Source organism: Benincasa hispida, chromosome 12 (assembly GCF_027475165.1).
Source record: "Benincasa hispida cultivar pf3 chromosome 12, pf3_genome.v1.1, whole genome shotgun sequence".
NCBI lineage: Eukaryota > Viridiplantae > Streptophyta > Magnoliopsida > Cucurbitales > Cucurbitaceae > Benincasa > Benincasa hispida.
In genome coordinates, this window is record NC_143489.1 from 6,911,830 (window position 1) to 6,927,356 (window position 15,527).

General features: G+C 32.6%; 2 protein-coding genes across 5 annotated transcripts; one reads left to right on the forward strand and one right to left on the reverse strand.

Moving 5' to 3' along the window:
- Positions 1-1,858: 1,858 nt before the first annotated feature.
- Positions 1,859-9,402, forward strand: LOC120092896 (AT hook motif DNA-binding family protein). Its single transcript, XM_039051140.2, has 5 exons — positions 1,859-3,070; positions 3,737-3,804; positions 4,195-4,326; positions 8,207-8,365; positions 8,619-9,402. Exons 1-5 carry the CDS (start codon positions 2,623-2,625, stop codon positions 8,841-8,843), a joined length of 1,032 nt encoding a protein of 343 aa, XP_038907068.1. The 5' UTR covers positions 1,859-2,622; the 3' UTR covers positions 8,844-9,402.
- GPX8 (glutathione peroxidase 8) lies at positions 9,309-12,756 on the reverse strand. 4 transcript variants are annotated; one of them, XM_090308465.1, is made up of 6 exons: positions 12,219-12,756; positions 11,892-11,968; positions 11,400-11,461; positions 9,926-10,053; positions 9,664-9,831; positions 9,309-9,576 (listed from the first exon to the last, which is right to left on the reverse strand). In XM_090308465.1, the coding sequence occupies exons 1-6, from the start codon at positions 12,378-12,380 to the stop codon at positions 9,544-9,546; spliced, it is 630 nt and encodes a 209-aa protein (XP_090164591.1). In that variant the 5' UTR covers positions 12,381-12,756; the 3' UTR covers positions 9,309-9,543. The 4 variants fall into 4 exon arrangements, with proteins under 4 accessions (XP_090164591.1, XP_090164594.1, XP_090164593.1 ...); XM_090308468.1 differs by having other exon boundaries at positions 9,926-10,044; positions 12,490-12,645; XM_090308467.1 differs by having other exon boundaries at positions 12,490-12,645.
- Between the last annotated feature and the right edge of the window lie 2,771 nt (positions 12,757-15,527).

The following is a 15,527-nucleotide window of genomic DNA, read 5'->3' on the forward strand; positions in this document are numbered from 1 at the left end:
ATGACAATAGATGGAATATGGAAACCGGACACGTGTATGTTTATTGGAATAGATTCTAAAATTGAATCATAAAAATGAAACATTTTAAAAGTCGAGGAACTAACCTACCACAAAGTTAAAAGGTATCTTTGGGTAATCTAACAAAATTTCCTCTTTCCAAAATTCATGAAATCCAATGTAGTATAAGGAGGGAATATTGAAGGTTAAAACTAGAGCCACTTTCTCCTTTCCCTCCCTTTTTTTCCCCATCCAAAGTCCATACTCAGTTTTCATGAGAATGGCCATAACAAAACCAAAGGCAATGTAAAGCTAAGCCATCAAAAATCATTTATTTACAACAGTACAAGGAAAAATAGCCATACAAGGCAACAGATCTGGGCTTAGCCTTTTTATTATTATTATTTTTTGTTTGTTTTTTTCCTTCTAATTTTATTATTTTTAAATAAGAAAAAAAAAACGAAAAAAAACCCGTCTTCAACATAAACAAGTTAGATTGTATCAATTTCAATCATAAACTTTAAAATTTCATCAAATTAGATTTTAGACTTAAATACTTACTGCAATTTTTTATTTTTAATTAATTTACTCACAAAATTAAACAAAAAATGTTATAGTAGGTTTATAAACTCATTAGTTTCAATAAAATAAAATATTACAAAAAAAAGTTTGACGCCCAAATTAATTTTGAATTTTCCAAAATTTATAAATTTTTTAAAAAAGGGGGGTTTGAAGCAAGAAGTTGATTATTACAGTCATAAGTTATTACAGTTGGGTTACAATAATTTGTGTGTTGGGATATAAATTATTTTAATTTGGATTAAAATGGTTTGTGTTTGAGGTGTAAACTATTTTAATTTGAGAAGAAAATAATAAACATTGTAACATATAATAAAAAGAATGATGGATATAAAATAGTAAATATCGTATCAAACGAGAGTTTTGAAATAATGTTAATTGTAGCTAATTGAGGAATATAAAATAGTATTTATGATAACAAGAGGTAGTTATTATAATTTTATGATAGTTTTCGTCCCAAACACACCCTATAAAACTATTTTCTCCAATAGTTTATCAATTTTATACCTATATATGTTTTATAGTTCATCGAAGACATAATTTATTTTAGTGATATTTGTTGCTAAAACTTGTTAAAGAAATTGAAATTGCAATACATTTTAAAGTAATTTATACACTAATCTAAATTTGAAGTATAATTTGATAAAATTAAAAATTTAGAAAAACTGATATAACTTCACAAATTGAGTGTAAAAATGAATTTTTTTCTCAAAAGAGAAAAAGAAAAGCAAAAAGGAAAAAGAAAAAAGAGAAAAGAAACACACTGATAAGTACAACCAATGGATTTGGTAATTTGGTGGACCCCACCATGTCTCTCTCCCAATTCCTATTACACTTTATTTTTCCCTCTTCTTTGAAGCCTACATACTTAACACCCCCTACCTCAATCTGACTATTTTGTAATAATAATAATAAGAAATTATATTAATAAATTATAATAAAAAATGAAAAATCTTCCTAATTTGGAAAAAATGTCAAATTATTTATAAAAAAATATTAATAAATTTCTATTAGTGATAGACTTTTATCAATTTTCATCATTGATAGATAGTGATAGACATAGAATCAACTTTTAAATATTAAAATCTTACAAATTGATGTAAATAGTCTCTTCTTTTTTTCTATATTTTTTAAAATTTCTCTAAAAAAATTTAATTAAAAAGGGGAGAGAGGAAAAAATAAATAAAAAAGAAGAAAAAACTGATAAAGACAATGCCTTTACTCTCTCTCTCTCTCTCACTTCATACACTTACACAGTTCACTCACACTTGTACTGTTGTACACATAGGCATATTCAACTTTAATTCAAAAGCTCAAATTTTTCTATTCATTTTCCTCCCATTCCAGCCCTCCCCTTCTTTGTCTTTTCTTTGTTTCCCTTTTCCTCTCTTCTTTTCCACCCCTCCCCTGCATTTTCCTTCTCAAAACCCTAGATTTGAATCTAGGGTTTGATTTTTCCTTCCACTCTCTTCTTCTTTTCATTCCAACCCTTCTTCAACCTTCACACTTTTTCCTCCCATGTCTGCTTTTCCTTCTAATTTCTCTGCATTTCTCACCTGAACTCACATTTCTCATCACTGCTTTCTTTCTTGGGGTGAAACCCATTTTAGTTTCATCTTCATTTTTTAGTTTTTTTTTTTTTTTTTGGTCACTTTTAGTTGGAATTTGGTTCTGGGTTTTGCCTTTTCTCCTTCTCTTGTTAAACCCTTGCTAAACCCTTTGTTTTGATTCATTTCGTTGGAAGAGGGATACTCCCCACCTTCTGTTTATTCTCTTCGTGTAGCAGTTTGAAAATCTTACATTTTTCTTCATATGTTCTCTTCATCTTCTAACTTGGGTATCTTGTAAAAACAACTTTTGATCAGAAAATGCCTGTTGGATCTTGAAATTTTTGACTGGAATTCTACTCTGTTCTGTTATGGTTAGAGATTTGGGTTTGAAGTTTTCTGAAAACGTTAGTTTTGTAAAAAAGTATTTTCTTGGTTGTTAAGACCACACAAACCACACAAGTCTTTCTTCAGTGAGGCTATTCTTGCAAGTAAATGAATGGATGGGAGGGAAGGCATGGCATTGTCTGGTGGCTCTGCTTCTTATTACATACATAGGGGAGGAGGGGTTGGTGGCTCGGGATCAGGGCTGCCTACGGCCGGATCACATGCCTCCCCTGTATTCCGGCCGATGGCTAATCAGGGTGTTTTGTCTCACTCAAATCTTAGAGGCAACTCAGTTGGATCAACATATGCTGTTGAGCCATCACAATCGAATTATCTTCGTGGGATGGGTATCAATGTCTCAGCTGGAGTGAACTCTGGTGAACCTGTAAAGAAGAAGAGAGGGAGGCCCCGGAAATATGCCCCAGATGGGCAGGTCTCATTGGGTTTGTCTCCCATGTCTGCTGGTTCTAAACTCACTCCGGGTTCGAATTCGTCGACCCCTAGACGACGACGAGGGCGGCCACCTGGTTCTGGAAGGAAACAACAATTAGCTCTCCTAGGTAAATTTTACCTTATTGTTCCTACTTGGTTTCAATGTTTATGTCTGATCAGCCAGTAAAGGATTTTATCGGTCACATCTTGGCCTTTGTTTAATATAAGTCCTCATGCATTGTTGGTTTTTAGTTTATTGGTTTGCCATAAGGTTTATATTGTCTCTTAAACATGTCATCACGTGAGGAGATAGTCATGGCCGTGGTTATTCACCTCAACTTAGTTGCTTGCTATGTACGTGTTGTTGACAATGGAAAACTTAGGTCCTGATTGGTAACCACCTCGGTTTTTGTTTTTGGCTTTTGAAAATTAAGCCTATTTCCTCTCCATTTCTTAGCATCTTTCTTAAGGATAATGGTTGAATTCTTAGCCAAATTCCAAAAACAAAGACAAGTTTTTAAAAACTACTTTTTTTAGTTTTCAAAATTTGACTTGGTTTTTTAAACATCAGTTAAACGGAGATAAAGAAAAGAAGAAATTTGGAGTTGGAAGTAGTGTCTATAGGCTTAATTTTCAAAAACAAAAAATCAAAAATCAAAGGTTACCAAACGGTGCCTTAGTGATTGTATTTACATGTTGCCTTGTTATTTTCCTTCTTTAGTGTTGAGGTTTGTGCATTTTATATGCACTCCTGTGTTTAAATTCTGTATATGGATGTGATTGTTTTTTCTCAGGTGATTGGATGAACAATTCAGCTGGACTAGCCTTTGCCCCACATGTTATTCACGTTGGAGCTGGAGAAGTACGCTTTTCCTATGAGCTTTTAATTTATTAAACAAACCAATTTTAAGTGAATTATGAGTTCAGAGATGGCCTTTTCTAGAACAGTTATTTTGTACATATGGTCCTGTGGATTTAGTCAATTTGATTTGTATGGCGTAGTTTCAAGTGTTCCTTAGAGACACTTAATTTGAATCCCTTAAAAGATGGAGCCATGAAGATAGCTGGAAATGGTTAATTCTTCCATGTAAAACTAAAACTTCATTTTTGCTATCTTGGTTTCTTGGGGTTGTGATATTTAGGAGGGGAACAATTCAAATGAAATCTTGAGTTGCTTCCTCATTTTCCCACTACCCACTCCAAGAAAAAAGAAAGGAAACTAACGCATTTGAACCCATATCTTTGTTTGCAGGACATTGTAGCAAAAGTATTGTCATTCGCACAGCAGAGGCCAAGGGCTGTTTGCGTCTTGTCTGGCAATGGTACTGTTTGTTCCGTAACATTACGTCAGCCTGCATCTACTGGCGTGAGCGTCACCTACGAGGTTGAAGAATTTTTTTTAATTGATTTTACATATTCTCTTCATGAAGAATCAAATCACTTTGATTTCTCTGCCTCTCTGTTTGACAATATATGACTCTTGAAATTTTTGTGTAGAAGGTTTGGATTTGAGATTACTTATTCTTCTGTACAAAATATTTTGCTTCAAACCTTACCAATACATTACTTTTGTGCACTGCCGTCTTTTGAAAATGATCACCAACAAAGGCACTGTAGTTTTGAGATTTATTTTCAATCTACCATGGCTTTGATTCAACTTGTGTTTGAATAAGCTTCAATCAGAGAATGATTTTTTTGGCATCAACACTATCTAGGGTATCCTTCAAATATTTCAATCTTCTTTCAACAGTCCAAGTACTATTCATGTTGTGAAAATGCATTTACCAAACTTATTGTTAGGCTATGTCTAGTTGGTAGATCAACTTCCACAAAATTTCGATATTTTTATCAATTAACTTGCCTTCTCTAACAAATCCTAAGGAGTATTAGTTGGTTAATAACTTGTTATATATTCTGGTTCTCGCTGGAAAAAGCCCCAGGAAAACACCAATCATTTGTTCTTTAACTGTGCATATTCAAGTCCAGTGCGTCATCGATCTGGAAAAGCTTTGAAATGCTATATTCTTCTATAGTTCAATGGAAGGTCTTCTGATCTTCCTGTTAGAGTTCACTTACAAATAAAGCAAATATTCTTGGAGTTTCTGTTAGTTTCATCCCTATTAATGAAACAAAAACATTAGTTTCTCATAACAAGATGAATTTAGACTGCCTTTTAAGTAATCTTTTTAACTTAGAGATTATTTTCTATATCATCAATAGTGATATTGTCATCAACTACAATCAGACGGAAAAAGTCCCACTGAGGTAAACTCCCATTAAATAATGTGAGATTGCAATTTCTGCCTTGAACCTTAAGTATAGTATCTGAATTTTGTTTTCAGTAGTTCTATTAGTTTGTCATTTTCCAAGACCTCTTTAAAGAAAGTACTGTCATGTCGGAATATGATTGGGTTCAAATAGTAAACGACTGTAAAATGGAGTAGGTTTTTGAATGGATGGTTATGCATTTTGGGATCATCAGTGTATAAACCTCATCCAAAGATGTCTCTTCATTTGTATAACGTTTATTTCTCTCTAACCAAATGGTCTGGTATACAACCAATAATTTGGCCTGCCAAAGAAATCTCTAAATCTCGAAAAGGAAGGTGAATGATATATCTTCCATCAATGTCCAATGATTCCTCAGATGAGCCAGGGCCAACTTGAACACCTGCAAGAATCTCTCAATTCTTCTGGGGGAAAGGAAATTGAGCCACATTCTCAAATGCTAGCACACCACTGTATCCAAAGCACCAACAAGGAAGAGCTCTGGATAAGGTCAATGGTGTTTATTCTTTCGAAAAATGGTCATCTTCAAGATTTTGGCCTTCTAGGGCTTTAAGATGAAAAGAGGTTCATACTGAGTGTTATGAAGTAACATGGTTGCAGAAGAGAAATATACAAGCTCAGTACAATTTTCAACCTTTGGAGTACTTGAACAAGTTCAAAGGACGTTTTTGCTTGTTATACAATGTACAAACCAATCAATAACTCATCAATTTTTAAAACTTGTTGTTGGAGGCAATTTTGAAATAACAATGCTTAGGGTGATGTTGGAGGATGTTTCGGTAGACCTTCCCATGAGGGAGAAGGGCTGATTCCTGTGGTAGGCGTGCTTCTTTCTTTGTTGTTGGAGGCAATTTTGAAGTAACACTGCTTAGGGTGATGTTGGAGGATGTTTTGGTCGGCCTTCCTGTGAGGGAAAAGGACTGATTCCTGTGGTAGGCGTGCTTCTCTCTTCTTCTTCTTCTGTTAGATACTTACACCCCTTGGAGAATCACACCTCAAAGCCAACTATTGAGATGAGAGAGCCAAGCCACTTAAGTACCACATTGGTCATCCCAATCTAATCGATATGAGACAAAGGTAGCCCATACTACCTTGGTCCCTAACAACTTTTGGCTGCTGATTTACAGTATTTGGTTGGAGAGGAATAACAAAATCCTTAGGGGAGAGTGGGGTCTTGGAGGAGGTTTGGGAGTCGAGTAGGTTAGGTTTAACACCTTTGTGTGGACTTTTATATCAAATTTATTTGGTTACCATCATTTAGGCTCGATCCTTTTCAATTGGAGTCCCTTCTTATAGTTTGAGGGATTCTTTTTGTTGGGCTAATTTTTTGTTTGATGGAAGAAAACATCACCATCGTGAACAGCTTGGAGACCTTAAAACATCGAGTTTTGCAGCACTCATGCACTTAGCATTCTCATGTTTGGCCAATTTAGAATCACAAAGTGGAAGCGTCCAAAGCCAAAGTGAGGCAATTTAATACTTCAGTGAAAAATTAAATGAGACCCACAAAATTGGAGCACATAGAAGCTAAAATTGTATTGGTTGGCAAGAGCTTTAAGACAGCGGCAAAAATTGCTATTTGTAGGATTTTGTTTGTTTACTAATCGTCAACATTGAACATAAAATCAGTACTTCCAAGTACTAGCATAGTGTTGAAATTATTGAGTTGGTGATCTGTCATTTGTTATGTTTTGGAGAAGTCACTTTGCGCCAGAGGGAGGGATTGATTTTATATCCCTTTCGTGTAAACAATAACAACAATTATGTAGGGTGACAGTGAAATGTACAGGAATGTGAAGCTCCCCATTCGCCGACCTATGTGAAGCCAACTTAGTAGAGTTAGTTTGTTGTGTGAATGGGTTTCTATAGTGAGACAGGGAAGCAATATAGGATACAATCTCTGTTATATACTCTTTGATACTATCCAGTTGTCTTGGAAAAGAAGACTGCAGTCATCCATTTGGATCAGGAATTATTCCTATTTATGCCGAAAATTGCATTCTTAGCTTCCTCCATAGTCCAAACTGAAATCCATCTTTAACACCACTTCTTATCTCTAGCATAAACTAACGGCCAATAGATATTTTCTAGGTAGGAGGGTGAGGACTAGGAGCATAGCAAAAATTTGAAAAAGAAAGAATTTTCCTCTGTGTCTTATCAAAGACATTGATTACACTCTTTTGTTCTGTAACGAAAACACATGGTTTTTCTTCCTCTTTAGCGTTCATAATTTTATAAGCCAACATTAGTGTAATGTAGCGCAGTGGTAAATGACATGTACTCTTTCTCCTAAAGTCAGAGGTTCAAATTTCCATATTAATTATACTAAAAGAACATTCACAATTTTTTATTGTAGTTTTAAAAATCTCCTTGACTCCACTCACCTTGGGCTCCATCATCCATTAGACTCCACTTTGAGGACTGATTCTAACATTCACTTCTTTTGCATCAGAAAATTTTGCTTCCCACCTCATCTCTTCTGATTTATCAACACCCGGTGTACTCTGATCAAAGCTTCCATCCTAATAAACTTGAGATCCTCAAAACTCTCACATTCTTCATTTCATGATATTGTTTCTCGAAGAAACCGATCTCTTAAGATTTAAAAGTGTTCCTGCCCATCTCCTTGAGTCATTACAAGTACACAGCCACATGTTCTCATGTTCCCAACATAGGAGAATACAAATGTGTGGAATGATCATCAGAAATAAAAAGACAAGAGTGTATATAATAGAATGGAGAAGAAGTTCACAATAACATCGCTGAATGTCAAATATAAATAATATAAACGAAGGTTCAAAACTTATTTTGTTAACATCATTCATGTAAATTGAATCTAATTTAGATTCACTTCTAATTATGACTCATAGAATAGTGCAACAATATTGTTCACAGAATAATGGATATTTTCTGGTTAGATAAGATTATATATCATGTTCTTTCTCTCTGTTATAAAATATGTTCGGATGTTGCAGGGTCATTTCCAGATACTGTGCTTGTCTGGCTCTTACTTGGTGGCTGAAGATGGTGGTCCCCGAAGTAGGATGGGTGGTATTAGTGTTTCCCTCGCCAGTCCCGATGGTCATGTCATTGGTGGTGGTGTTGCCGTTCTTATGGCTGCTGGCCCTGTTCAGGTACTTCGTCCCATTGAATTATTAAGACAATATGGCCTTGCAAGGTGAATCAAATTACATGTTACTATAATTTAGATTGATAATAACTTGCATCCGTTTGGAACCGTTAGTTCCAAATGATGGAGAAGCCAAGTTTTTATTTTTTTTTTTCCCCATTATTTGATTGAAAAAGGGAAAAAATTAGCATTTGTATGATAGAATGTGAGAACCTTTTCAGAAATTATCTTCAATTATCAAACTTCTTCTCTTGCAGGTAGTTGTATGTAGTTTTGTTTATGGTGCAAAGATAAAAAACAAGCAGGTGGCTGGTCCAAAAAGCAATGATGGTTCGGGAAATGAGCACCACGATAATTTGGTTTCGCCCACAAGTGCCCCATCTGCCCAAACCTACAATCCGTCTCCAATTGGTGTTTGGCCTGGTTCCCGTTCGGTCGATGTGAGAAACCCTCGTACTGGAATTGACTTGACGCGAGGATGATGAATATGTTGCAACAGACACATGTTGATTTTGTACATATGTGTTGTTGTAAATGAACCAAACCTTGTGAGAACTGTACCTTTTTCCGAGTCGACTTCTTTTCGCAGCGGTTAACAGATTGATGCTAACAGATGGTATGTAGCAAGAGACCTCATTTCAAGTTTCTCAAGTCAATGTTGATTTTATTGGACAGTTTTTGGTTTTTGGAGGGTAAGAATTTGGGGCAGCTGTAGCAGAAGGAAGAAGCATGTTTGTCTTTGAGCAGGAATTTTCCATCTAATGAAATATATTAGGGGTTCCTAGGACATTATGTTGTGTTTTAAGATGTAATCTTAAGTTATATATCAGAGTATTATTTCAATTTCCTTTTCAAGGGCTTCTGCTTGAGATGAAAAGGTATGGTGATGTTGGTTAGAAACAGAACTGGAATGGAATAGGAATTAGATTTTGTTCAAAGACTTGTACTTTGATCCATTCAATATGTGTTTATGTGGAATTTTATAGATTATAGATCAATTATATATGATCTTCAATAATATATTCATGAATCTTATCCATACACTGATTAGTTCTCAACTCAAAATTCAACAATGTTATAACAAACACAACCCATTGTGACTTCACATCGTGATTGATCACCATCGTGCAGTATTTCAGGAACAAGTTGAATGTAAATGCTTAAACTCGTATGTCCAATCGCTCATAAGATCTCCAACAGCTTCTTGATATCATTCTGCAGCAAAATCAAGTGGTTTAAATTCTGAGGAAGCTCTTGTATGGTAAAAACAAAGGGTAAGGGACAAAGAGGATTTAGGTTTACCTCAATGCTGAGAGGAGATGTTGTGGGGTAATAACGGTCGACTACTTTCCCATCCTTGTCAACCAGAAACTTGGCAAAATTCCACTGAATATCGTCCCCAAATATTCCCCATTTTCCCAATTTTAAAAATTTGTAGAGTGGGGCAGAATTGTTCCCATTGACTTCAATCTTATATAAAAGAAAAATAAGGTGATCTTAGTGGTTAAAGTAAAATGAAGCATACTTTGGAAGATACACTCGTACATATTAACACTAGACTTACCTTATCAAAAATTGGAAATTCTGATTTGAAACGACTGCAGACAAAATCTTTGATCTCATCATTACTTCCTGGTTCCTCGTCGCCAAACTGATTACATGGAAATGCCAGAATTTCCAAACCTGCAATAACTTCAATAAAAAGGAAAGTTAAACTACAAGCCATCGTTCTCGCTGAGAATTGGAAACACTCCACATGAAACCAAGGCCAAATATGCTAAGGCTAAAGAGCAGGTAGAATAGGCTGTTGAATTTGTCAATGTTTTACAACTTAAGGAAGCATAAACATAGGCAAGAGATATAGGCACAACAAAGCATGGACAAAGTAACATGTTAATCTCTAAAGGTGTGTTTGGGACAATGATTATCCTAAGGGGGCGTGTGGGATAATGTGTTAGTTATTATAATTGGGTTATGATAGTTTGTGTTTGAGGTGTAGATTATTTTAGTTTGGGTTATAATAGTATGTGTTTGAGGTATAAACTATTTTAATTTGAGAATGAAATAATAACCACTGTAGTAAATAATAATAAAAAAAAATGATGAATGTAAAATAGTAAAAACGGTAGTAAATAATAAATAGTAAATACTATAGCAAATAAAGGTTTTGAAATAGTATTGACGGTAGCTAATTGGAAGTTTTGAAATAGTTTTTATCGTAACAAGAGGTGGTTATTATATTTTGATGATAACTCTTACCTCAAACATCCCCTAATACTATAATACCCACCTTTTACTATAGTTTACTATTTTGTATTTTCTAATTAACTACAGTCAATACTATTTCAAAACTCTCATTTGCTACCGTATTTATTATTTGTCATAGTTTTTACTATTTTATATTCATAATTTTTTTTATTCTTTTGTTATAGTATTTACTATTTTTTCCCCTCAAACTAAAATAGTTTATATCTCAAACCTATACTATTCTAACTCAAACTAAAATAATCTGCACTCCAAACATAAACTATTATACTCCAATTATAATAATTTAAGACTATAATAATCAACTCCTTGCTCCAAATGCCCTCTAAAAGTTTTAGAAACGGACACGACATGGATACATATATTACCAACACATTTTCTACGTATATATTATCTGTAAACATTTTAGTGATTCTCATGCTAACCCTTTGCTTTAGTTTATGGGTTGGTTCATTTATGATACAATGTTTTACGAAAGAATATTTAAAATAATCAAAGTTCTAAATGCAATAACATCTTAACAAAAAGTAGAAATTTGAAGTCAATATTGCTTATGCCTTTATATACATTTCACCCTCAAAATACTCACAAGAGTCCAACACAAGAGTCCAACACAGGTTTATTGTGCTAATGTTCACGTGTGTCCAACTAAAGTCACTCAATCAAATTGTTCAACTGGGAATTTATTTAATTTGTTCGAACTAGGATTAACAACTGTTAGTGTATTGAACATAGATACGTTACCCGATACCCGAACTTTCTAGCTTCCTTACCGTGTTCTTTGTATTTCTCGTATAGTTGGTTCAACTCCAGATAGTTCGAATTTGTCATCCCACTGTTGCAAGGGATAAAAAAAAAAAAATAGCAAAAGCACTTAAAATCATCAGCAAAGAATGGTAAATAATTGGAGCAACCGAGGGTCAATCACCCACATTAACTTTGAACTATGTTAACGTATGTTTCGAGGTAATTTTGAGATTGTTAAAATTAATTTTGTCACATTCAAAATCACTCTAAAACACGACTTTAATCAATTAAGATTAATCTAATATTAAAAACAATTTTTATATAATCGAAATTGATTTTGAATAATTAAAAACATGTTTAAGAGGGATCTTGAAAATAACAAAAGTGATTCCGACTATTTTAAAATCTATCCCAAATATGCGTTACTCTTTGTAAAGCCCAATGAAAGAACAAAAGAAATGTTGCAAATGAAAGATCATATTGATGCAAACATCCAAAGTGAATGAAAAAGAATGTACCACTTAGAAGCAACGTTGACAATGAGCAGGACTTTACCCTTGTATATGCTAAGGCTGATATCATTTCCCTTTGCATCCTGCAAACAAAAGGAGAGACGCAACACAAAAGCTACATGAATTTTAACCAATACCAGAAAGTATTAGTGAAATTCATCCCAAGATCAACAGCAATAAAGCTTTTCCTATGAACAAAGCTCAAAGGCCAATAAGCTGAACAAGATTTACCCGACAAACTGAAACAAATCAAATCGAAAATTAACCCCCAATCCAAAAGATGCATAGAAATTTAACAAAAACCTCTTCCATTCATATAGAGCGGAAACTCACAAATTCAGCCATAGTCTTCACCACAGTTCCCCCTGATTCTTCGTTAATCAAATAAAACATCAGAACTAAAATCAAATAAGTCCCTAATACACACTCGTTTAGAATCGTTTCAGCCACAGATAAGTTCCCAGAATCTTTAATTTGAATACCACACGAATTCATGCGAAAATACAATGAAGTTTTATCCAAATCTTCGAATTATGAGCACAGAAAGAGAGGGAAAAAGGCGCAGAATACACAAAAAGTGAAAAATTAGAAAATGAAAACAAACTTTGACGGTGAAGTCGTGAATGGATTCCGGGTGATTTGAAGCTTGTGTAGCCATTGTAAGATCAACAGACCTAAGCTTCAGTGAAATGCAAGGAAATAACAATTACAAAAGAGTGAACCGACAGTGACAAGATACTGGGATTGTAATTATAAATAATCGCAAATTTAAAATATAGATTTTGAAAATGATTCTGCTCGTTAATTTTTTTTTTAAAAATTTTTTTTACCATTTTTTAAAATAAAAATTGGGGATGGGGGATTTCAACCCAGACCTCTTGTTTCTCGGTGCACATAAATACTATTTTTTTTTGTAATAATAATAATAATTTAGGGTTGTGTCAATTTCGTTTAGTAAAACTTTCAAAATTACAACTTCAAAAAATAAATTTAGCTCTTCAAGATTATACAGTCTTTTATGAAAAATGTAAAAAAGGACTGCATATATGTTTTTATCTGTATTGTTTGAATTAAATTGGAATATTTGTTTTAATTTTGTCCCTCAATTTAGAGTTGATCAATAATAAACTTGAAACCTCAAATTTCTTATCAACCTCTTTGAAAAATTATAGTAGATATTAAATAGTTTGACTTTGATTGAATCTAGACTAATTCAACAATTATGAAGTGGGAGATTGAAACATCAATGTTTGATAGTAGTAATTGTTGTCTTTTTTATCCAATGAATTATGTCTGAATAAATTAATTAATCCAATTAGTTGACGACACCTTATCTATCAAGTTCTCTAATTGGTTGCAATTAAGAAATTGATGATTACAAATTTAGGTCTCGCTTGATAATCATATGTTTTTTTTAAAAAAATTGTGCCTATTTTTTATACCACTTCATTGATATAGTTTTCATATCTCCTGACTAAACAGTGCTAAAACAAAATCATTTTTTTAAAGAAAAAAATACTACTTTTTTTTTCAAACAAAACATTATTTGGTTTTTGTAAAATAATTAAAAAAAAAAAAAATCAAATGGTTAGGAATGATTTTAATAATCATTTATGGGCCATAATTAATCTGATTAATTATTAGTGTATATAAACTAATAGCAAGCATGAAGGGGAGTGGTTTTATAAAAATGAACCAACAAATCAACAGCTACTCCCAAGTACTAACTAGGGGAGGTGCCAACAGGAAGTTGCTTCAAGAGCAATGTTTTATAATGATCTCATGATTTCTTCAGAGAGAGAGAAAAAAAATTGTAAGGGTTGAGTTGCAACTTTTTTTACTTGTAAAGGTTAAGATTACAATTTTAGCCTCTTTACGTGTTCGTTTTAATTTCATATGCGTGATTGTAAAAGTGTCCATTTAATTTTTATGGTTTGATATATGCATTAAACAACACATCATAAAGGGCAATACTTAGTGCATTCAACAAACGGTATATTTCATTCAATTTTATCATATTTTGTATTTTTTAATCACATTTTATTAATTATCATCTTATTGTATTATTATAACATTAATCTATCTTTTTGAGAAATAAATAAGTATTCACTTTTGCAATATTTCTACAATGAGTTCCTGTTGTTTTTCTCTTTAAAGGTTTATACGATTTGTGGTTGATGAAGTTATAAATACAGTATAATCATTGAAGTTTAAATGAAAATGGCATTATGAATCCAATATATTTGTAAATAAATGAATTCACTTCCTGATTTTTCTCCCCATAATTATATTTGAATTTATATTCTAGGATCAAATTAGATTTCATCTAACTACTTTTCAAATTAATCACAATAAACAAAAACTTCCTGATTTTTCTCTCCAATTTATATTCCCATTTATCTTTTATTATCAAATTTAATTTTTATCTAACTTTCCATTTGTTTAATGTTTGTTACAGACTTCTTTGTGTTTGGAGATTTTTATTATTATTTTATATATATTGTTATCAATTTAGTTTTTTTTTTTTTCATATTTTCGATGTTTTCAAATTTTTGTATAGAAACGCATTTTGTTGTACTTAAAAAATTATATAAATGAAAATTGAACTTTAAATATGATATATATATATATATATTCAATTATATTATTATTATTCATATTCAACAATCCAAATAAAATAAGAGAAGAAAAAACTTTAAATCTCAACTTCTTCATCTAGTCGTCCGATTGGTTCAACAATCTTTTCTTAAATTATATCATTTTGGCTAATTTTTGATGACCATCCTCGCCAGATTGTCAACGTTCGTCGCTTGCACACATGTGATAGTGTTTAAAATCGACTTCCAAGATCTTATGAATAAATAGATCACATAAAATATAGACGATAAAATTCCCTACAACTGATTCGATGTCAAATACAATCATACTTTTTATAATCACATCTTTTAAATGTTCACTTACCAACAATTTCATAAATACGATCAACTTTACTCTTTCTCAACTTGAAAAAATTCTCCTTTAGATACTCACTTACCAACAACTCCACTAATACAATCAATTTTCCGCCTTTAGATATTCACTTACCAACAACTCCACCAATACAATCAATTTTACTCTTTTTCATTTTACTCTTTTTCAATTTGAAAGAAATCATTATTACTAAAGACCATAATATTCTATCGAAAATACTAAAGATCACATTAGCATTAGGTTACTTATGCTCCTAGAATGTTTAGATATAATTTTCATGTTATTTTCGGAAAAACACAGTTTTGTCATTAATAAATTTCTACTATGCAAAAACTTCAAATTTTTGTTATTTTTCTTGTCAGCTCTGATAAAATTGAAATATTACGAACCCTTAAAGAAACATCAAATATTATATGTTTTATGTTTTGTGTTATTTTGATTTATAGTGTATGTCAACATAAACAAACGCTCATTAGTTTGTGTTATACGTACTATATTCACTCTTAACATTACATGTTATATCTTTTCAAAATTTCCACTACACGCTCAAGTCTCGACCCACACATCATAATATCTGTAGAATTGCAAAGTGGAAGAAATAAATCAGTAAATTTGTACTTCAAAACAGTACAAGAACAGAGAAAATTACAGAAAACGAATAAAGATCAGAAG

Coding starts and splice junctions, on each gene's coding strand:
- GPX8 (XM_090308465.1), bottom strand. CDS start 12,380: ATGAATTCGTGTGGTATTCAAATTAAAGATTCTGGGAACTTATCTGTG. Junction 9,832..9,925: donor AATTTCCAATTTTTGATAAG/GTAAGTCTAGTG, acceptor CTTTTATATAAG/ATTGAAGTCAATGGGAACAA. Junction 9,577..9,663: donor CATCTCCTCTCAGCATTGAG/GTAAACCTAAAT, acceptor ATTTTGCTGCAG/AATGATATCAAGAAGCTGTT.
- LOC120092896 (XM_039051140.2), top strand. CDS start 2,623: ATGGATGGGAGGGAAGGCATGGCATTGTCTGGTGGCTCTGCTTCTTAT. Junction 3,071..3,736: donor ACAACAATTAGCTCTCCTAG/GTAAATTTTACC, acceptor GTTTTTTCTCAG/GTGATTGGATGAACAATTCA. Junction 4,327..8,206: donor GCGTGAGCGTCACCTACGAG/GTTGAAGAATTT, acceptor CGGATGTTGCAG/GGTCATTTCCAGATACTGTG.